The sequence below is a fragment of the Pan troglodytes genome, chromosome 20 (assembly GCF_028858775.2).
Source record: "Pan troglodytes isolate AG18354 chromosome 20, NHGRI_mPanTro3-v2.0_pri, whole genome shotgun sequence".
Classification (NCBI taxonomy): domain Eukaryota; kingdom Metazoa; phylum Chordata; class Mammalia; order Primates; family Hominidae; genus Pan; species Pan troglodytes.
Genome location: NC_072418.2, coordinates 16,860,618 through 16,877,371, shown reverse-complemented (window position 1 = coordinate 16,877,371; position 16,754 = coordinate 16,860,618). Strand labels below are relative to the sequence as shown.

The following is a 16,754-nucleotide window of genomic DNA, read 5'->3' as shown; positions in this document are numbered from 1 at the left end:
TTTTTTTGAGATGGAGTCTCGCTCTGTCGCCCAGGCTGGAGTGCAGTGGCGTGATCTCGGCTCACTGCAAGCTCCACCTCTCAGATTCACGCCATTCTCCTGCCTCAGCCTCCTGAGTAGCTGGGACTACAGGTGTCCGCCACCACGCCCGGCTAATTTGCTCACAGTTTATTACATCAAAAGGATATAGATTAAAATCAGGGCCAGGTGCACTGGCTCACTCCTGTAATCCCAACACTTTGGGAAGCCAAGGTGGGAGGATTGCTTGAGCTCAAGAGTTTGAGACCAGCCTGGGCAACATAGCAAGTACCCCCATCTCTACAAAAAATAAAAAAAAAATTAGCCAGGCATGGTGGTATGTGCCTATAGTCCCAGCTACTCGGGAGGCTGAGGCAGGAGGGTCCCCTGAGCCCAGGAGTTTGAGGCTGCAGTGAGCTATGATCACACCACTGTGCTCTAACCTTGGTGACAGGGTGAGACCCTGTCTGAAAAAACAAACAGGCCAGGCGTGGTGGCTCATGCCTGTAATCCCAGCACTTTGGGAGGCTCAGGCGGGCGGATCACCTGAGGTCAGGAGTTTGAGACCAGCCTGGCCAACATGGCAAAACCCCGTCTCTACTAAAAATACAAAAATTAGTGGGGTGTGGTGGCAGGCGCCTGTAATCCCAGCTACTTGGGAGGCTGAGGCAGGAGAATTGCTTGAACCTGGGAGGCAGAGGTTGCAGTGAGCTGAGATCGTGCCATTCCACTCCAGCCTGGGTGACAGAGCGAGACTCTGTCTCAAAACAAATAGAAGTCAGGCAAGGAAAGAGGTGCATAGGGCAGAGTCCAAGAAAGTTCCATGCATGGAGTTTCCAGTTACCCCCTTCAGTGGAGTCCTGGACAGTGTTAACTCTCCCAGCAACAATGTGTGACAACACACGTGGTGTACTGCCAACCATAGAGGCTCCCCCAAGCCTTGTTATCCAGGGTCTGTATTGGAGCTCAGTTCTGTACTCTGTAGCCCTGATAGACCACCTACAGGGCTGAGCGGAATCTCTAGCATCTCTAGAAGTCAGCTGAGACTATGTGACCCAAAGCTCCTGCCCCAAGTCCTGTTAGCATATTCATTAACTAGGGCTGCCCTAACAAAGTACCAGAGACCATGTGTCTTTGTTTGTCGCCCAGGCTGGAGTACAATGGCATGATCTCTGCATACCATCACTGCAACCTCCGCCTCCTGGGTTCAAGCAATTGTCCTGCCTCAGCCTCCCAAGTAGCTGGGATTACAGGTGCCTGCCACCACACCCGGCTAATTTTTGTAGTTTTTTAAGTAGAGATGGGGGTTTCACCATGTTGGCCAGGCTGGTCTCAAACTCCTGACCTCAGGTGATTCGCCCACCTCAACCTCCCAAAGTCCTGGGATTACAGGTGTGAGCCACCGAGCCCGGCCTAGACCATGTGTCTTAAGCAACAGACATTGATTGTCTCACAGTTGCAGAGGCCAGAAGTCTGAGGTCAAGGTATCAGCCAGGGTTGGTTCCTTCTGAGGCCTCTCTCCTTGGCATTTATTTGTTTGTTTGTTTGACGGAGTCTTGCTCTGTCGCCCAGGCTGGAGTGCAGTGGTGCAATCTCAGCTCACTGCAAGCTCCGCCTCCTGGGTTCAGGCCATTCTCCTGCCTCAGCCTCCCGAGTAGCTGGGACTACAGGTGCCTGCCACCATGCCCGGCTAATTTTTTGTATTTTTAGTAGAGACGGGGTTTCACCGTGTTAGCCAGGATGGTCTCGATCACCTCACCTCATGATCTGCCCGCCCTGGCCTCTCAAAGTGCTGGGATTATAGGCGTGAGCCACCATGCCCTACCTATTTTTTTTTTTATTTTTTATTTATTTTTGAGATGGAGTGTCACTCTGTCACCCAGGCTAGAGTGCAGTGGCACGATCTGGGCTCACTGCAATCTCTGCCTCCCCAGCTCAAGTGATTCTCCTGCCTCAGCCTCTCAAGTCGCTGGGATTACAGGCACATGCCACCACGTCCAGCTGATTTTTGTATTTTTAGTAGAGATGGGGTTTCACCACGTTGGCCAGACTGGTCTCAAACTCCTGACCTCAGGTGATCCACCCGCCTCAGCCTCCCAAAGTGCTGGGATTACAGGTGTGAGCCACCGCGCCTGGCCTCTCCTTGGCTTATAGATAGATGGCCGCCTGCTCCTGTGTCTTCACATTGTCTTCCCCCTGTACACTTCTGTGCCCAAATTTCTCCTTTTAGCCAGGTGCGAGGACTCAGGCCCATAATCCTAGCACTTTGAGAGGCCAAGGCAGGAGGATTGCTTGAGACCAGACTAGCTTGGGCAACATAGAAAAGGGACCCATTTCTATGAAACAATGTAAAAAATTAGCTGGACATGGTGGCGTGAATCTGTAGTTCCAGCTACTTGGGAGGTTGAGGCAGGATCACCTGAGCCCAGGAGGTTGAGATTTGCAGTGAGCCATGATCGCACCACTGCACTCCAGCCTGGGTGACAGAGGAAGATCCTATCTTAACAACAACCCCCCACTTCCTCTTTTTTTATTGAGATAGGGTCTCGCTCTGTTGCCCAGGCTACAGTGCAATGGCACAATCATGGCTTACTGGAGCCTCAACCTCCTGGGCTGAGGTGATCCTCCCACCTCAGCCTCCCCAGTAGCTGGGACTACAGGTGTGTGCCACCACGTCTGGCTAATTTGTGTATTTTTGGTAGAGACAGGGTTTCACTATATTGCCCAGGCTGGTCTCAAACTCCTGGGCTCAGGCGATTTGCCCACCTCTGTCTCCCAAAATGCTGGGGTTACAAGTGTGTGCCTCTGTGCCTGGCCAAAATTGCCCGTTTTTATAAGGACCACTGTCATATTGGATTGGGGCCTACCCTAATAGCCTCATTTGAATTTATCTCTATGAAGACCTTATCTCCAAATAATGTCACATTTTCAGGTTCTGGGGGTTAGGACTTCAGCATATGAATTTTCAGGGGAACACAGTTCAATCCATAACAGCATATCTGGTGTAGCCCGAGGACCCCAGGAAAACAGTCACTCTTATCAAGCAGAGCATTCCAAAGGCTCAGACGTCACTTCCTAGATGCTGAGAGTCCAGGCACTCTCTGGGCGAGGTTAATTTCCTCACTACACAAGTAGGCACACTGAGAGGCCCATTCTACAGCTGAATCAACTGAGGCTGCCTCAGCTGGCTTCCGGGACACAGCCGAGCCAGAGGTGGCGTTTTCTCGGCAGTGGGTAGGGTCTTCCCTTCCTGGCCCAGGCCCAGGAGTGACACCGTCCCCAACCCTCCCCGCAGGCCTGAGCCGGGCCGGGCTCCCGTTCGGGCTGATGCGCCGGGAGCTGGCGTGTGAAGGCTACCCCATCGAGCTGCGGTGCCCCGGCAGCGACGTCATCATGGTAGAGAATGCCAACTACGGGCGCACGGACGACAAGATTTGCGATGCTGACCCTTTCCAGATGGAGAATGTGCAGTGCTACCTGCCGGACGCCTTCAAGATCATGTCACAGAGGTGAGTGGGCTCTCGTGGCAGTTCCTGGATGAAGTGCCCGCCTAAAAGCACTGCACACCTGCCAGCGCACCCGTTCACCTTACATCTTTTTTTTATGCATTCAACACATGTTTACTGAGCACTTAATAGGTGCTGGGCCCTATGCAGACGAGAATAAGACCCAGTACATCTCCCCACAGCCAGCCTGTGCCCCCGACAGAGGCCGATACCCATACATACACTGGGAAATCCCTCCCCCCACCAGCCTCTTGCTTCTAAAACTTCCATCCCAAGATTAGCCAGGGCAGTTTGTTTGTTTGTTTTTGAGACGGAGTCTCACTCTGTTACCAGGCTGGAGCATGGTGGCATCTCAGCTCACTGCAACCTCCACCTCCTGGGTTTAGGTGATTCTTCTGCCTCAGCCTCCCAAGTAGCTGGGGATTATAGGCGCACGCCACCACGCCTGACTAATTTTTTTGTATTTTTAGTAGAGACAGGGTTTTGTAATTGGCCAGGCAGGTCTCGAACTCCTGACCTCAGGTGATCTGCCCACCTCGATCTCCCAAAATGCTGGCATTACAGGCATGAGATGAGCCATCACGCCCAGCCTTAGCCAGGGCAGTTTGGAGCTTGTAAAATATAAAGAACAGCAGGACAGAGCGAAGGTGTCATGGGAGGACTTTTCCCTTCATCCCAGACTCTTTTTTTTTTTTTTTTTTGAAGATAGGGTCTCACTGTCGCCCAGGCTGGAGCACAGTGGCACAATCACAGCTCACTGCAGCTGTGACCTCTGAGGCTCAAGCAATCCCCCCGCCTCAGCCTCCTGAGTAGCTGGGACTACAGGCGCCTGCCACCATGCCTGGCTAATTTTATTTTATTTTTTGTAGAGGCAGGGTCTTGCTATGTTGCCCAGGCTGGTCTTAAACTCCTGGCCTCAAGCAATCCTCCTGCCTCGGCCTCTCAAAGCGCTGGGATGACAGGCATGAGCCACCACACCCACCCATCCCAGATTTGAGAGCTCATCAGGCTACTCCAAGGAGGAGACACCTGAGCACAGATGATAGAAGCACAGGCCTGTGTGAGTGATTGTGTGTGGGGTGAATGCTTGAGCATGCAAGACTGTAACTTGGAGTGTGTCTGTGTGATTGCATGCATCTATGAGTATGACGGTGTATTTGTTTTGTTTATTTTATTTAGTTATTTAATTTTTGAGACAGAGTCTCACTCTGTCACCCAGGCTGGAGTGCAGTGGTGCGATCTCGGCTCACTGCCACCTCCGCTTCCTGGGTTCAAGCGATTCTCCTGCCTCAGCCTCCCGAGTAGCTAGGAGTACAGGCGCGCACCACCACGCCAAGCTAATTTTTTTGTATTTTTAATAGAGACGGGGTGTCACCATGTTGGCCAGGATGGTCTCGATCTCTTGACCTCATGATCCGCCCGCTTGGCCTCCCCAAGTGCTGGGACTACAGGTGTAAGCCACTGCGCCCGGCCTGTTTTATTTTTGAGACAGAATCTTGCTCTGTCGCCCAGGCTGCAGTGCAGTGGTGTGATCTCAGCTCATTGCAACCTCCACCTCCAGGGTTCAAGCAATTCTCCCGCCTCAGCCTCCCGAGTAGCTGGGATTACAGGCACGCACCATCATGCCCAGCTTATTTTTGTATTTTTGTACAGACAGGGTTTTACCATGTTGGCCAGGTTTGTCTTGAACTCCTGACCTCAGGTGATTCACCTGCCTGCCTTGGCCCCCTTAAGTGCTGGGATTACAGGCGTGAGCCACTGCACCCGGCCTGTGTGTGTATTTGAGTGTATGTGTGCATTTTTGAGTGTGTGACTAAATGTGTGTGATTGTGACTAAGTGTGTCTGTGTGTCTAGGTGTATGTGAACAGGTGTAGGTGTGTGCAGATGTGTGTGACTAAACATGTCTCTGAGTGTGTCTGAGTGTGTATGAGTGACTGTGTATTGGAGTGTGTATCTGGGTGGGTGGATGTGTGTGTGAATGTGGGTGTTTGTGGGTGAATATGTGGTTAAATGTCTGAGTGTATTTGGGTGTGTTTAAGTGTACGTGAGCGGGTATGGGTGTGAGCATGTGTGTGAGCGTGTGTGGCTGACTGAGGTGTGTGTTTTCATATCTGTGGTGGGGTGGATGGGTGCACGTGTGTGGGGGTGGGTGGGTGTGGCTGTGTCTTTGTGTATTTAACTGTGTCTGTGGGCAGATGTGTGTATGTGGATGAGGGTTTGTGTGTGGTGGACTGAGAGTGTATTTGTATTTCTTTGAGTTGTTTGTGACTGTGTGAACGTGGAGGGGTTGCCCCAGGCTGAGGCACCACGTGTACAAATCTGCACAAGCCTCTCTCACACCCACAGTCAGTCCACGTAGAGCTGATCAGCCTTTCCTTCAAATTACACCCAGGCTGGACGCGGTGGCTCACGCCTGTAATCACAGAACTTTGGGAGGCTGAGGCAGGGGGATCGCTTTAGGTCAGGCGTTGGAGACCAGCCTGGGCAACATAGCAAGACCCTGTCTCTACTAGAAACTAAAAAATAAATTAGCCAGTCATGGTGGTGTGTGCCTGTGGTCCCAGCTACTCAGATGACCGATGCAGGAGGATCACTTGGGCCCAGGAGTTTGAGGCTTCAATGAGCTATGATCCCACCACTGCACTCCAGCCTGGGTGACTGAGCAAGACCCTGTCTCTAAAAAAAAAACAAAAACAGACCAGGTGCGGTGTTTCACGCCTGTAATCCCAGCACTTTGGGAGGCCATGGCGGGTGGATCACTTGAGGTCAGGAGTTCGAGACCAACCTGGCCAACATGGTGAAACCCTGTCTCTACCAAAAATACAAAAATTAGCCTGATATGGTGGTGTGAGCCTGTAGTCCCAGATACTTGGGAGGCTGAGGCAGGAGAATCGCTTGAACCTTGGAGGCAGAGGTTGCAGTGAACCAAGATAACACCACTGCACTCCAGCCTAGGTGACAGAGTGAGACTCTGTCTCAAAAAAAAAAAAAAAAATGTGTGTTACTAGGGGAGGAGCGGGTCACTGAGAGCCCCAGGAGAGCAGGAGAGGTTTGGGCAGGGGATGACAGTGTTCAGGTGGCTGAGACAGCTGGGCTGGGCTGGGCTGGAGGCGCCTCATCATCTCCTCCTGTCTGTCTGTCTCTCAAACTGCCATTCCCCTCCAGCAATCTTGCCTCTCTTCCCCGCTTCCTGTCTCCTGACACCCCTGCCGAGGGTGCCCTGCATAGGCATTCCCAGTCCAGGCTCTAGCCTTTGCTTAGGCTGTGGGCCCCCTCCCTGGGAGCCCCCTTCCTCCCACCTCTCCAAATTCTCCCTACTGACTTCATTCAACACCAGCTTTGGGGGACTGCATTCTTCTCCATTATCTCTCTAGCACCTAGTATAGCATCTGGCCCAGTTCCCATGTCCGTGGGGAATGCTGTGCAGAATAGTTACCGGGGCTGAGGGAGTGTGATGAGGCCTCTGGAGTCACATCCAGAAGGACTTGTAGGGGGCCTTAGTCCTGCTTCCTCTCCGCTGAGTCCCCAACCCCCACTACTCCACAACCAAGCCTGGAGGCTCTTTTTTTTTTTTTTTTTTTTTTTTGGAGACGGAGTCTTGCTCTCCCCCAGGCTGGAGTGCAGTGGCATGATCTCGGCTCACTGCAACCTCCGCTTTCCGGTTCAAACAGTCCTCCTGCTTCAGCCTCGCAAGTGGCTGGGACTACAAGCATGCACCACCACGCCCGGCTAATTTTTGTATTTTTAGTAAAGACGACGTTTCACGATGTTGGCCAGGCTGGTCTCAAACTTCTGACCTCAATTGATCTGCCAGTCTTGGCCTCCCAAAGTGCTGGGATTATAGCCATGAGCCACTGCGCCCAGCCTAGCTGTTCATTTGTTGGTGGACGTTTGGGCTGCCTCCACTTTTGTGGTGATTGTGAATAATGCAGCTGTGAACGTGCGTGTACAATGATTTGCTTAAACACTTGTTTTAAATTCTTTTGGGTACAGTAATCCCCACTTACCCACTGGGGAAACGCTCCAAGAACCCCAGTGGATGCCTAAAACTGCAGAGAGCTACTGAACCTTGTATATACCATGTTTTCTCCTATACAGCTCTAATTATAATAAAGTTTAATTTACAAATTAGGCACAGCTAGATGCGGTGGCTCATGCCTGTAATCCCAGCACTTTGGGAGGCAGAGGCGGGCTGATGATTTGAGCCCAGGAGTTCGAGACCAGTCTGGGCAACATGGCGAAACCCCATCTCTACTAAAAGTACAAAAAAAATTAGCCAGGTGTGTTGGTGGATGCCTCTAGTCCCAGCTACTCAGGCGGCTGAGGCAGGAGAATAACCTGAGCCTGGGAAGTCGAGACTACAATGAGCCATGATCACACTGCTGCTCTCCGTCCTGGGCAATAGAGTAAGACCCTGTCTAAAAAATAATAAAATAAAATAGGCTGGGTGTGATGGCTCATGATTGTAATCCCAGCACTTTGGGAGGTCGAGACGGGTAGATTGTTTGAACCCAGGAGTTTGAGACCAGCCTAGGCAACACGGCAAAACCCCATCTCTACTAAAAATACAAAAAATTAGCAGGGCATGGTGGCACATACCTGTAGTCCCAGCTCCTTGGGAGGCAGAGGCTGGAGGATCACTTGAGCCTGGGAGGCCGAGGCTGCAGTGAGCCAAGATTGTACCACTGCACTCCAGCCTCGGTGACAGAGCGGGACCCTGTCTCAAAACATAATAATAATAAAATACATTAGGCACAGTGAGAGACTAACAACAACAATAATAATTTTTAGTAGTAAAATATTGTTACATAAACTAACGGCTACTTGAACATAAGCACTGTGAAACCGTGACAGTTGATGGATAACTGAGATGACCACTAGTGACTAACAGACAGGGAGCAGATACAGCATGGACACGCCCCATACAGCATGAGATTTCATCAGGCTACTCACAACAGCACACAACTTAAAATGTATGAATTATCTACTTCTGGAGTACAGCTGTGCGATCTCGGCTCACTGCAACCTCTGCCTCCTGGGTTCTAGCGATTCTTGTGCCTCAGCCTCCCGAGTAGCTGGGATTACCGGTGCGCCCCACCATGCCTGGCTAATTTTTGTATATTTAGTAGAGATGGGGTTTTACCATGTTGGCCAGGCTGCTCTCAAACTCCTGGCTTCAAGTGATCCATCCACCACGGCCTCCCAAAGTTCTGGGATTACAGGTGTGAGCCACTGCACCCTGCCCCAGTGTTCTATTTTTTGTTTTCTTTTGTTTTGTTTGAGACGGAGTCTTACTCTGTCACCCAGGCTGGAGTGCAGTGGCTCAGTCTTGGCTCACTGCAACCTCCGCCTCCTGGGTTCAAGTGATTCTTCTGCCTTAGCCTCCTGTGTAGCTGGGATTACAGACATGCACCACCACGCCTGGCTAATTTTTGTATTTTTAGTAGAGACGGGGTTTCACTATGTTGGTCAGGCTGGTTTCAAACTCCTGACCTCAGGTGATCCACCCGCCTTGGCCTCCCAAAGTGCTGGGATTACAGGCGTGAGCCACCACGCCCAGCCAGTGTTCTGTTTTTAAAGAAGAGGGTGAGGTGGATGGATACAGACAGATCTTCCCACACCCCATCCTGCCCATTTTTCTCTCTCCCTGCTAGATCCTTAGTCCCTTCTCAAGTGTCTGCCTGTGTTTAGTACCCTTGGTTAAGAGCAGGATTGAAGGGGAGACACAGGGCTTCTTCTGCCCCATACCTGTCGGGAAGCCTCTCAAACTATGTCCTGCATGCCCGTGTCCTGCCTGGCCTAGCCCCAGCCTGCTGCAAGGGACAGGGACCCTGACAGTGGGGACAGACAGCAGATGAGACACACCTTTTTGTTAAATAGGTTCCCCCTTACATGCTAGCCAGCCCCCTGGGAAGTTGACAGTGACTTGGAGGAGTTGCCTCTTGGGAACCGAGAATGGCTTTCCCCTGGGGATGCTCTCTCCTGGCTGCCCTGGCTATAAGTCTGCACAGCAGCACTGCCCAAAGGGTGGGATGTGTCCACGAGATGGTGTGAAGTGGACACAGCTGGACACTGAACATTTCATTGATCGTAAGTTTGCAGAGACACCACCTCACGTGCATGGCTTCACATGTATTACTCTCCAGTGAACAGTGCAGGGGCTTTAAAGTCCATTTAAAGAAAAATGCTAAGGATATAATAGTGTCAGCTACACTCACAATGAAAGAGATGAGGGGTGGCCAGGAAAGCACTGTTTAGGGGGTGACTCCTCCTTCTCAGCCCTGAGGATGATGCTGTGCTGGGGCTGAAAATAGAAGAACCCTGGTGGGAAAGAGAGAGCAGGCAGGAAACAAAAAGTGCCCACACAAGTCCTCTGGGCTTGGTGTGTTAGTTCGTTCTTATACTGGTATAAAGAAATACCTGAGATTGGGTAGTTTATAAAGAAAAGACGTTTAATTGGCTCATAGTTCTGCAGGCTGTACAGGAAGCATAGTAGCTTCTGCTTCTGGGGAGGCCTCAGGAAACTTACAATCATAGCAGAAGGTGAAGGGGAAGCAGGCACGCCGTACATGGCTGGAGTAGGAGGAAAAGAGAACAGGGGAGGTGCTACACACTTTTAAACAACCAGATCTCAACAGCACGGAGGGGATGGTGATAAACCATTCATTAGAAACTGTCCCCATGATCCAATCACCTCCCACCAGGCCCCACCTCCAACATTGGAGATCACAATTCAACATGAGATTTGGGTATGGACACAGATCCAAACTATATCACTTGGTTTCCAGCTCCACTGCCCCTTCCCAATTTGGGGGTGTCTATGACACCATGACCCTGGAGCATGCACCCCCACCCCCGCCACCCCGTCTATGTGTTTCTTTCCCAATGCCCTGTTTCTCCTCTGAAGGTGTAACAACCGCACCCAGTGTGTGGTGGTCGCCGGCTCGGATGCCTTTCCTGACCCCTGTCCTGGGACCTACAAGTACCTGGAGGTGCAGTACGACTGTGTCCCCTACAGTGAGTCATCTTGTTCCTTGTGCGGATGCGGGCCCTTCTCGCATGAGTGAGTGAGGAGGAGACACCTTGACCCATCACACATGTGCACACATGCATGGGGCCTGGGCACAGTGGGGACAGCCGGGCCTGCTCTCTCCAACACACATTCTCTAATCCCAGACACCAGTGTCCACACTCAGTGCCTGCTCCCCCGCCTCACAGACTCTGTCCCCTCCTGTGGGGACACCTTCTCCAGCTCTCCTTACCCCAGCCCACTCACCCTGCTTCTTCATGCACCCTATACTCATTTCCACACTGCCAGGCCATGGTCCCGTGCTCTGCCTGGCACACTTACGTCTCTCTCTTCTCCCTTGGCCTCTATGCTTTTCTCGCCCATCTGCCTCCCTCCTCTTCTCACATCCCTTCCTTTTCTGACCCTTCTGACCTTTTCTGACCCTTCTCATCTACCTTCTCTTCCCTCTCACTTACCCCACTGCCCCTCTCAACACCTTTCTCTCAGCACCCTCACTCCCCACACACTTCTTCCCAATCATGGAAGCTGGACTCTACACCCATAGAGTGGGATACCATCCTCTGAGGCCTGGTGGCACATTCAGGGTGAAGGGCTGGGGGGCATTTTCAACAGATTCATAGCTCCTCACTGGTCTCCCCATTACCATGTGGCACTTCCTGTCTGCAAAGGAAATGCCGCCATGTTGGACTGAGGGTGGCCTCCAGGCAGCCTGAAGAAAGTGATCTGGGGAGCCAGGAGCCTGGCCATCTTGCACCTGGCCAAAGGGATCAGACAAAGACAGGGTCTCTCCTCCTCAGCACCCCACCCTTGACATCACCTTTTTCCTGCCCTCTCTCCTCCCTCCCTCCTTCCCGTTATCCCTTCCCTTCTCCTCCCACAATGGGTTCCATGTAGTCAACCTGGTGGTAGGGCCTCCGGGAAGAGTTGGGAGAAGGCAGGGCCATCAGAGTGTCTGAGTGTGGCGGGCCGGGTTTGGGGACCAAGAGGCCCTGTAACTCTCCCTCCTCTCCCCTCCCACCCCAACCTTCCCTGCCAGCCTTTGATTTCTCCTCACAGGTGACTCGATGCTGGGGAAACAGGATCCCTTCTGTGCTTCCGTAATTTTCTTCTTTTACTCTTCGTCCTTTCCTTTCAGCGCTTGAGGCCTTCAGCCACCACCGAGGGGGACGCCCATCTGCTCCTTGAAGCCTCCCCACAGCACTGGGGACACGGCTGACTCCCGCGGCTGGGACAGCGGGGAAGGGGGGTGGGAGGCAGCGAGCTCAGCACAGGGGGGCCGTCAGATGGGTGTAGGTTCAAGGCTCGACTGGGCTCTTGAGTTTTCTGGCTCTGAAACCTTGAGCAAATGATTTAATTTCTCTGGGCCACTACGGAAGGAGGTGTGAGTCCGTGAGATGACATGTGAGAAGCGCTTGGCCCAGGGCCGGCCACAAAGTCGCTCCTGGTGGCAGGGTTTTGAGTGCCGAGTGTAAACTTCCCAAGGGCAGAGGCTTCGTCTTCACCCGCCGCCCCAGCGCCCAGACCCATGCCTGGTTCAGGATGTGCTCAGTAATATTATCAATGCCCTTTAAGCCAGCTGAGCCTGTTTATTCATCTGTGATGGGGTGGAGAGGGGTCAAAAGCCTTCCCTGGGAAGCCACAAGGAGTAGCGACAACGCGTGTCAAGCTTGTGTGCACCCGAGCTGTAGATGCAAAGGAAATGGTGCCTGCTTTCGCCAGCCATGTGGCCTCACTTCAGTGTGCCTCAGTTTTCCCATCTGTAGACAGGGTTCTCAAAAGACGGCCAGTGAGGTGCGTAGCATAGTTGCTGGCCCCTCGTGAGTGCTGGACACTTGGTAGTCGTTGCTTTTGTTGCAACTCCTTGTAATGCCTCTTGTCAATTACGATTATTGCTGTGGTAATCAAAATTAAAATAACAACGGATAATGAACCCAACTTCTCCCGAGGCAGGTGAGATAAAGGGCAGGAAAAACTCCTCGGTCCAGGTGGAAGCCAAAGCAAGTAGACGAGAGGCTCAGGTCAAGCCGCAGGAAAGAAGCTAGGGGAGGAGAGGAGCTGAGAAACCTCCTGGAGCCGAGGCCCTGAGCGTGGTCCAGGGGCCACAACCGACAGAGACCAGGCAGGCTCCAGGGACAGAGGGCAGGACAGTTCAGAGGATGGGTGGCTGCCTGTCTGATGGAAGAGAGATAGCCTGAGCCCTTGGAGAGACAGCAGACACACGCACACACACACACGCGCACACGTGTGTGCACACATACGGGGTGGATGTTGGGGGCAGAGCTAACTCCTGATGCTCCAGAGGAAGGAGGCTGGAGTTAAAGCGGGGACAGGAGGTAGCTAGAGGACAGGGAGGCCAGGCACTCACTTGTCCCCAAAATGTTCGCTGAGCATCTCCTGAGTGCCAGGCCCTGGGTGAGGCGCTGGGAAGGGAGGCAGAGGCTGCCCCTGCGGAGCTCCCTGCTGGAACCTTCAGAGAGCGGCCAGGAGAGCCAGTCCCTCCAGTCAGAAGTTCCTGAGGGGCCAGGGATGCAGAGGGGGAGCGGCCTGGGCAGCCACCTGGCCCAGGGCTTCAGAGGCTGGGGGTGACCCCAGTGCTGGTGAGGGTGGGTCAGGGGTGGGTGGCAGGGGGCACGTGATGTGTGGGAACCCTCCCACACACTGGACAAGCCCAACTAATGCTGGATTTGCTTTGCAGCTGAGCACAGTCTAACCGCGCCCCTTCCTCCCCTAGGTGCCGCCCGTCCGCAGGGCAGTGGGCAGGGCGGAGCTCCCAGCTCCTGGGCCCCCGGGCCCTGGGTGGGTTGAGCAGAGAAGCTGAGCCTCAGACTTGCCCCTGGGGAGCCTGGGAGCGTGTCTGTGCCCCCACTTGCTGTCCCACCCAGTCTGTGTCCCCCACCCCCGCCACCTCTCTGCCTCTGTCTCCCCAACCCTGGCTCTCTCTGGGGCCCGGGTGCAACTACCCGTCTGCCTGTCGTTCTGTGTCTGGCTCTGCCACCTTCTCTCTGTGTTTGCTTCTTCTGGGTTGTGAGGGCTTGGGGGAAGTCAGCTGGACCTGGGTGAGGCCAGCACAAAGGGGAAGGAGTTCAGCCTGTTTCTCGGCTGAGGGTGGGCCCAGGCCCTGGGAGACACTGAAATCCTTCCCCTGGGGCCCCTGGTTCTAGCAGGAGGGCAGCAGGCAGGGTGGGAAGGGAGCCGAGTGGCTTATCCACCCCACCACTCCCTGGTGCCCCCTCTGACCGGAGCCCACCTCCCAGCTGGGGCTCCCTACTCCCTGCCCCTCCTTGCACCAAGGGTGCCCCCTCCCACCTGAGGGCTCTGTCTGCCTGCCTATACCCCCCTACCACCCCTGTGTCTTTCTGTGTCTTCTCCCTCCTGTGTGTGTCCCCCTCGTCCCTCTGACTGTCTCCCCAGCACCCTCTCACCCCACCTGACCACCCCCAGAGGAAGGGACCTGGGGGCGGGGGCCCGAGCTGATGCTATGGAAGGGGTTGGGGAAGCAGGAGCGAGGAAGGAAAGGAAAAGGGGGCGTGTTGCCAGAAAAGAAACGAAAGCAATTTAATCTCTTTTTTTTTTTCTCTTTTTTTCTTGCACATTTTTTTTTCAATTTGTTTTCTCTCTCTCTTCCGATGCTTAAAGTAGAAGTGGAGCAGAAAGGTAAACGCACTGTTACCAATGCTAACCCCTAACTCACACTTTGTTCTACCTGTACCATACTTATGTGACCTGCCCTCCCCCCGGCCCCTTCTTCTCTCCCCCACCCACACTTGGTCCGGTCGGTATCCCCCACCCTGGGTTGTCCTCCCAGTGGGACCAGCCCTGGTGCGGCCACGGGCATCTCCACCCTCCAGATACCCACGGAAGCTCCTCTCTGAGCTGGGGCAGGATTTTCTCTCTCTCGCTGTTTCTGTCTCTCTCTGTCCCTCCTTCCTGGTCCCTGGCCCTTTCGGGAGACCTGGCCTTTTCTCATACTTCTTTTGCCTCCTTCAGGAGAAGTGTATAAGCATCCAGGGCGGGTGGGGAGGGAGGGACTCCCTTCCCCGGCTCCCCCACTGGGGCACCGGGTGAGCTGTCTCTCTCTCTCTCTCTCTTTCTCTCTCTCTTTCTCTCTCTCTCTCTCTCTCTGTCTGTCTCTCCCCTCTCTCTTCCTCCTTCCCCTGTACCTTTTATAACATGTTTCTGGTTCAGGGGAGGCGGGCTGGAGGGGACACCATTGTTTTCCTTTTGGGGAGCAGATTCTCCTATGTCTCGGGCTCCTGGTGGCTTAAGTTCCTTCTGGTTTGATGTTTCCAAGGCCCAGAGCTGTTTTGGAGCATGGAGCACCAGTCCTCCCCACCCCCAACCTGATCCCCATCTCTGACCAGCTGGGGGCCCAGCCCTGGGGAGGGGTGTCAGCTGTCCCCAGCCCTGGGAGGGGGCAGCCTGCCAAAAAATGAAAAAAATGAGGGCGAGGGGGTGGGGGCGGGCCTCGTGGTTGGGGGGAGCGAAGGGTGGGGGAGCGTGTTCTCTGTTTCTTTCACACTTGCAAAGCTGCAGTCAGGGTTTCTTCTGGGCTGTTGTGGTTAGAGGACCAGGGAGATGGGCGGCGGGCGGCGGGGGCACAGTCTGGGGACTTCCACAGACTCCGTAATTTCTGGCAGAGAACTCCCTAGTGGATGGGGCTGGCCATTACTGGCTGTTATTGGGGGGAGCAGAGGTGCTGCTGCTGAGGGGCTTCTAGGGTGAGATGTTAGGGATGACCATTTCCTCTCCAGAAAGTTTTGGGAAATTTACCCATCTGAGGCCGGCAGCAGCGGGCAGGGCTGGAGGACATGGCCTTTAGGGATCCCTGTTGCCTTGAAATTACAGTGGTCTGTGGAGCATCCCTTCCGAAGGCGGTGGGGCAGGGTCCCTCTGAGCTGCTCCCCTCCCCGTCTTCCCCTCTCCCCCATCTCAGAGAGGCCTGGGCTGCTGGCCCCAGGTCCGCCCCCTCACCACACCCCTCCACTCTCCTCTCTTTCTCCTGGAGTCTCTCTCCCTCCCAGCACCAGCCACTCTTCTTGCAGGCCCACTGGTTTGGATGCGGCACCACTGGAGCTTTTCTCTTCGAGGGCCAGGGCAGGGCGGGTGGGGTGACGGGGCAAGGGAGGGAAGAGGAGGGATTGGGAGTTTGGTGCTGGTGAAGGGTCCTTGCTGTCCAAGGCCCCAGACAGACCCTTCCTCATCTTCTCCCCCTTCCCCTGGGTTGACCTCTAACCACATTTTTCCCCCCTGACACCCTCTGAGCAGGTTAGGCTCTGAGGCCTCCCACCGTCCCCTTCACACAAACACGTCCCCTCAGATGCCACACACCTGGTGGGGGTGGGGACCGGCTTGGGCAGAGGCCAGTGTGCTGGACAGAGTGGGCAGGCCGACCCCTCAGGGCATCAGGGACAGGGGGATGGCCAGTCCCCAGGGCCCAAGCCAGGGTCGTTTTGGCTCCTGCCCAGCTCTATGTCCCAGGCTCCTCTCCCTCTACAAAAACTACATCCTGGCTGCTTTGTGCCAGGGGGCCCCTGAGCCACATTGTTCCCATGCTGTGAAGGGAGTGCTGCCTGTCCCCCTCCCTCCCAAGCCTGCTGGAGGTGGGGAATGAGGACTAGCCCAAGCCCCTCTTGCCACTGGGGCTGCCCCCCAAGCCGGTGCCAGGTCCCAGCCCCCCGATCCCCTCGGGGGCAGCTGCTTTGGTGACATGCCAAGCAAGAGCAGAGAATTCACTGCAAACCCTCCACCCTCGCCCTGTGCCCTCGCCCTGGCCTATGTGTGGGTTCTGCCAGCCAGGAGGTGAGGGAGGCCCGGCCATCCTGGATGGAGGGGCGCACTCTGGGAGGAGGTGGGGGGTCTGGCCACACTGACCCCCGGATCAGTCAAGGGGAGGCTAGGAGTAGGTGGCGCTGGGACGTGACTGGGCAAGGGTGGGCCGGCCAGCAGTGGCCAACGAGATGCAGTTGAGGTTTTCCTCCTTTTCAGGGATTGGGGGGGTGGGGCGGGGCCCCCCACCTTTCTGACATCAGCGCTGCCTTGGTCCCTCTTCCCGAGCCGGGGATGGTCGCAGGTAAATCGGGGTCCGGGCCAGGGGAGGTGGGGGGCCTGGCTGGGGCGGGCTGGGTCTTTATCCTAGCGCCTGGTTCCCTCCCCTGCCCCCTCCGAGCTGGACCTGGGACTGCCCCCCTGAGGGACCCTC

General features: G+C 54.7%; 1 protein-coding gene across 9 annotated transcripts in view; it reads left to right on the top strand.

The window, feature by feature from the left end:
• Positions 1-16,754, top strand: part of ADGRL1 (adhesion G protein-coupled receptor L1) — a 58,877-nt gene that overhangs the window by 25,356 nt on the left and 16,767 nt on the right. For 3 of the 9 annotated variants that reach the window (XM_024351902.3, XM_024351899.3, XM_024351896.3), the window contains exons 3-5: positions 3,314-3,527; positions 10,433-10,542; positions 14,195-14,209. In XM_024351902.3, the coding sequence (XP_024207670.1) occupies positions 3,314-3,527; positions 10,433-10,542; positions 14,195-14,209 (339 nt within the window). Of the gene's footprint in view, positions 1-3,313; positions 3,528-10,432; positions 10,543-14,191; positions 14,210-16,540; positions 16,626-16,754 lie in introns of those variants that run through there. The other 6 variants (XM_024351898.3, XM_024351901.3, XM_024351895.3 and 3 more) reach the window with 3 other exon arrangements.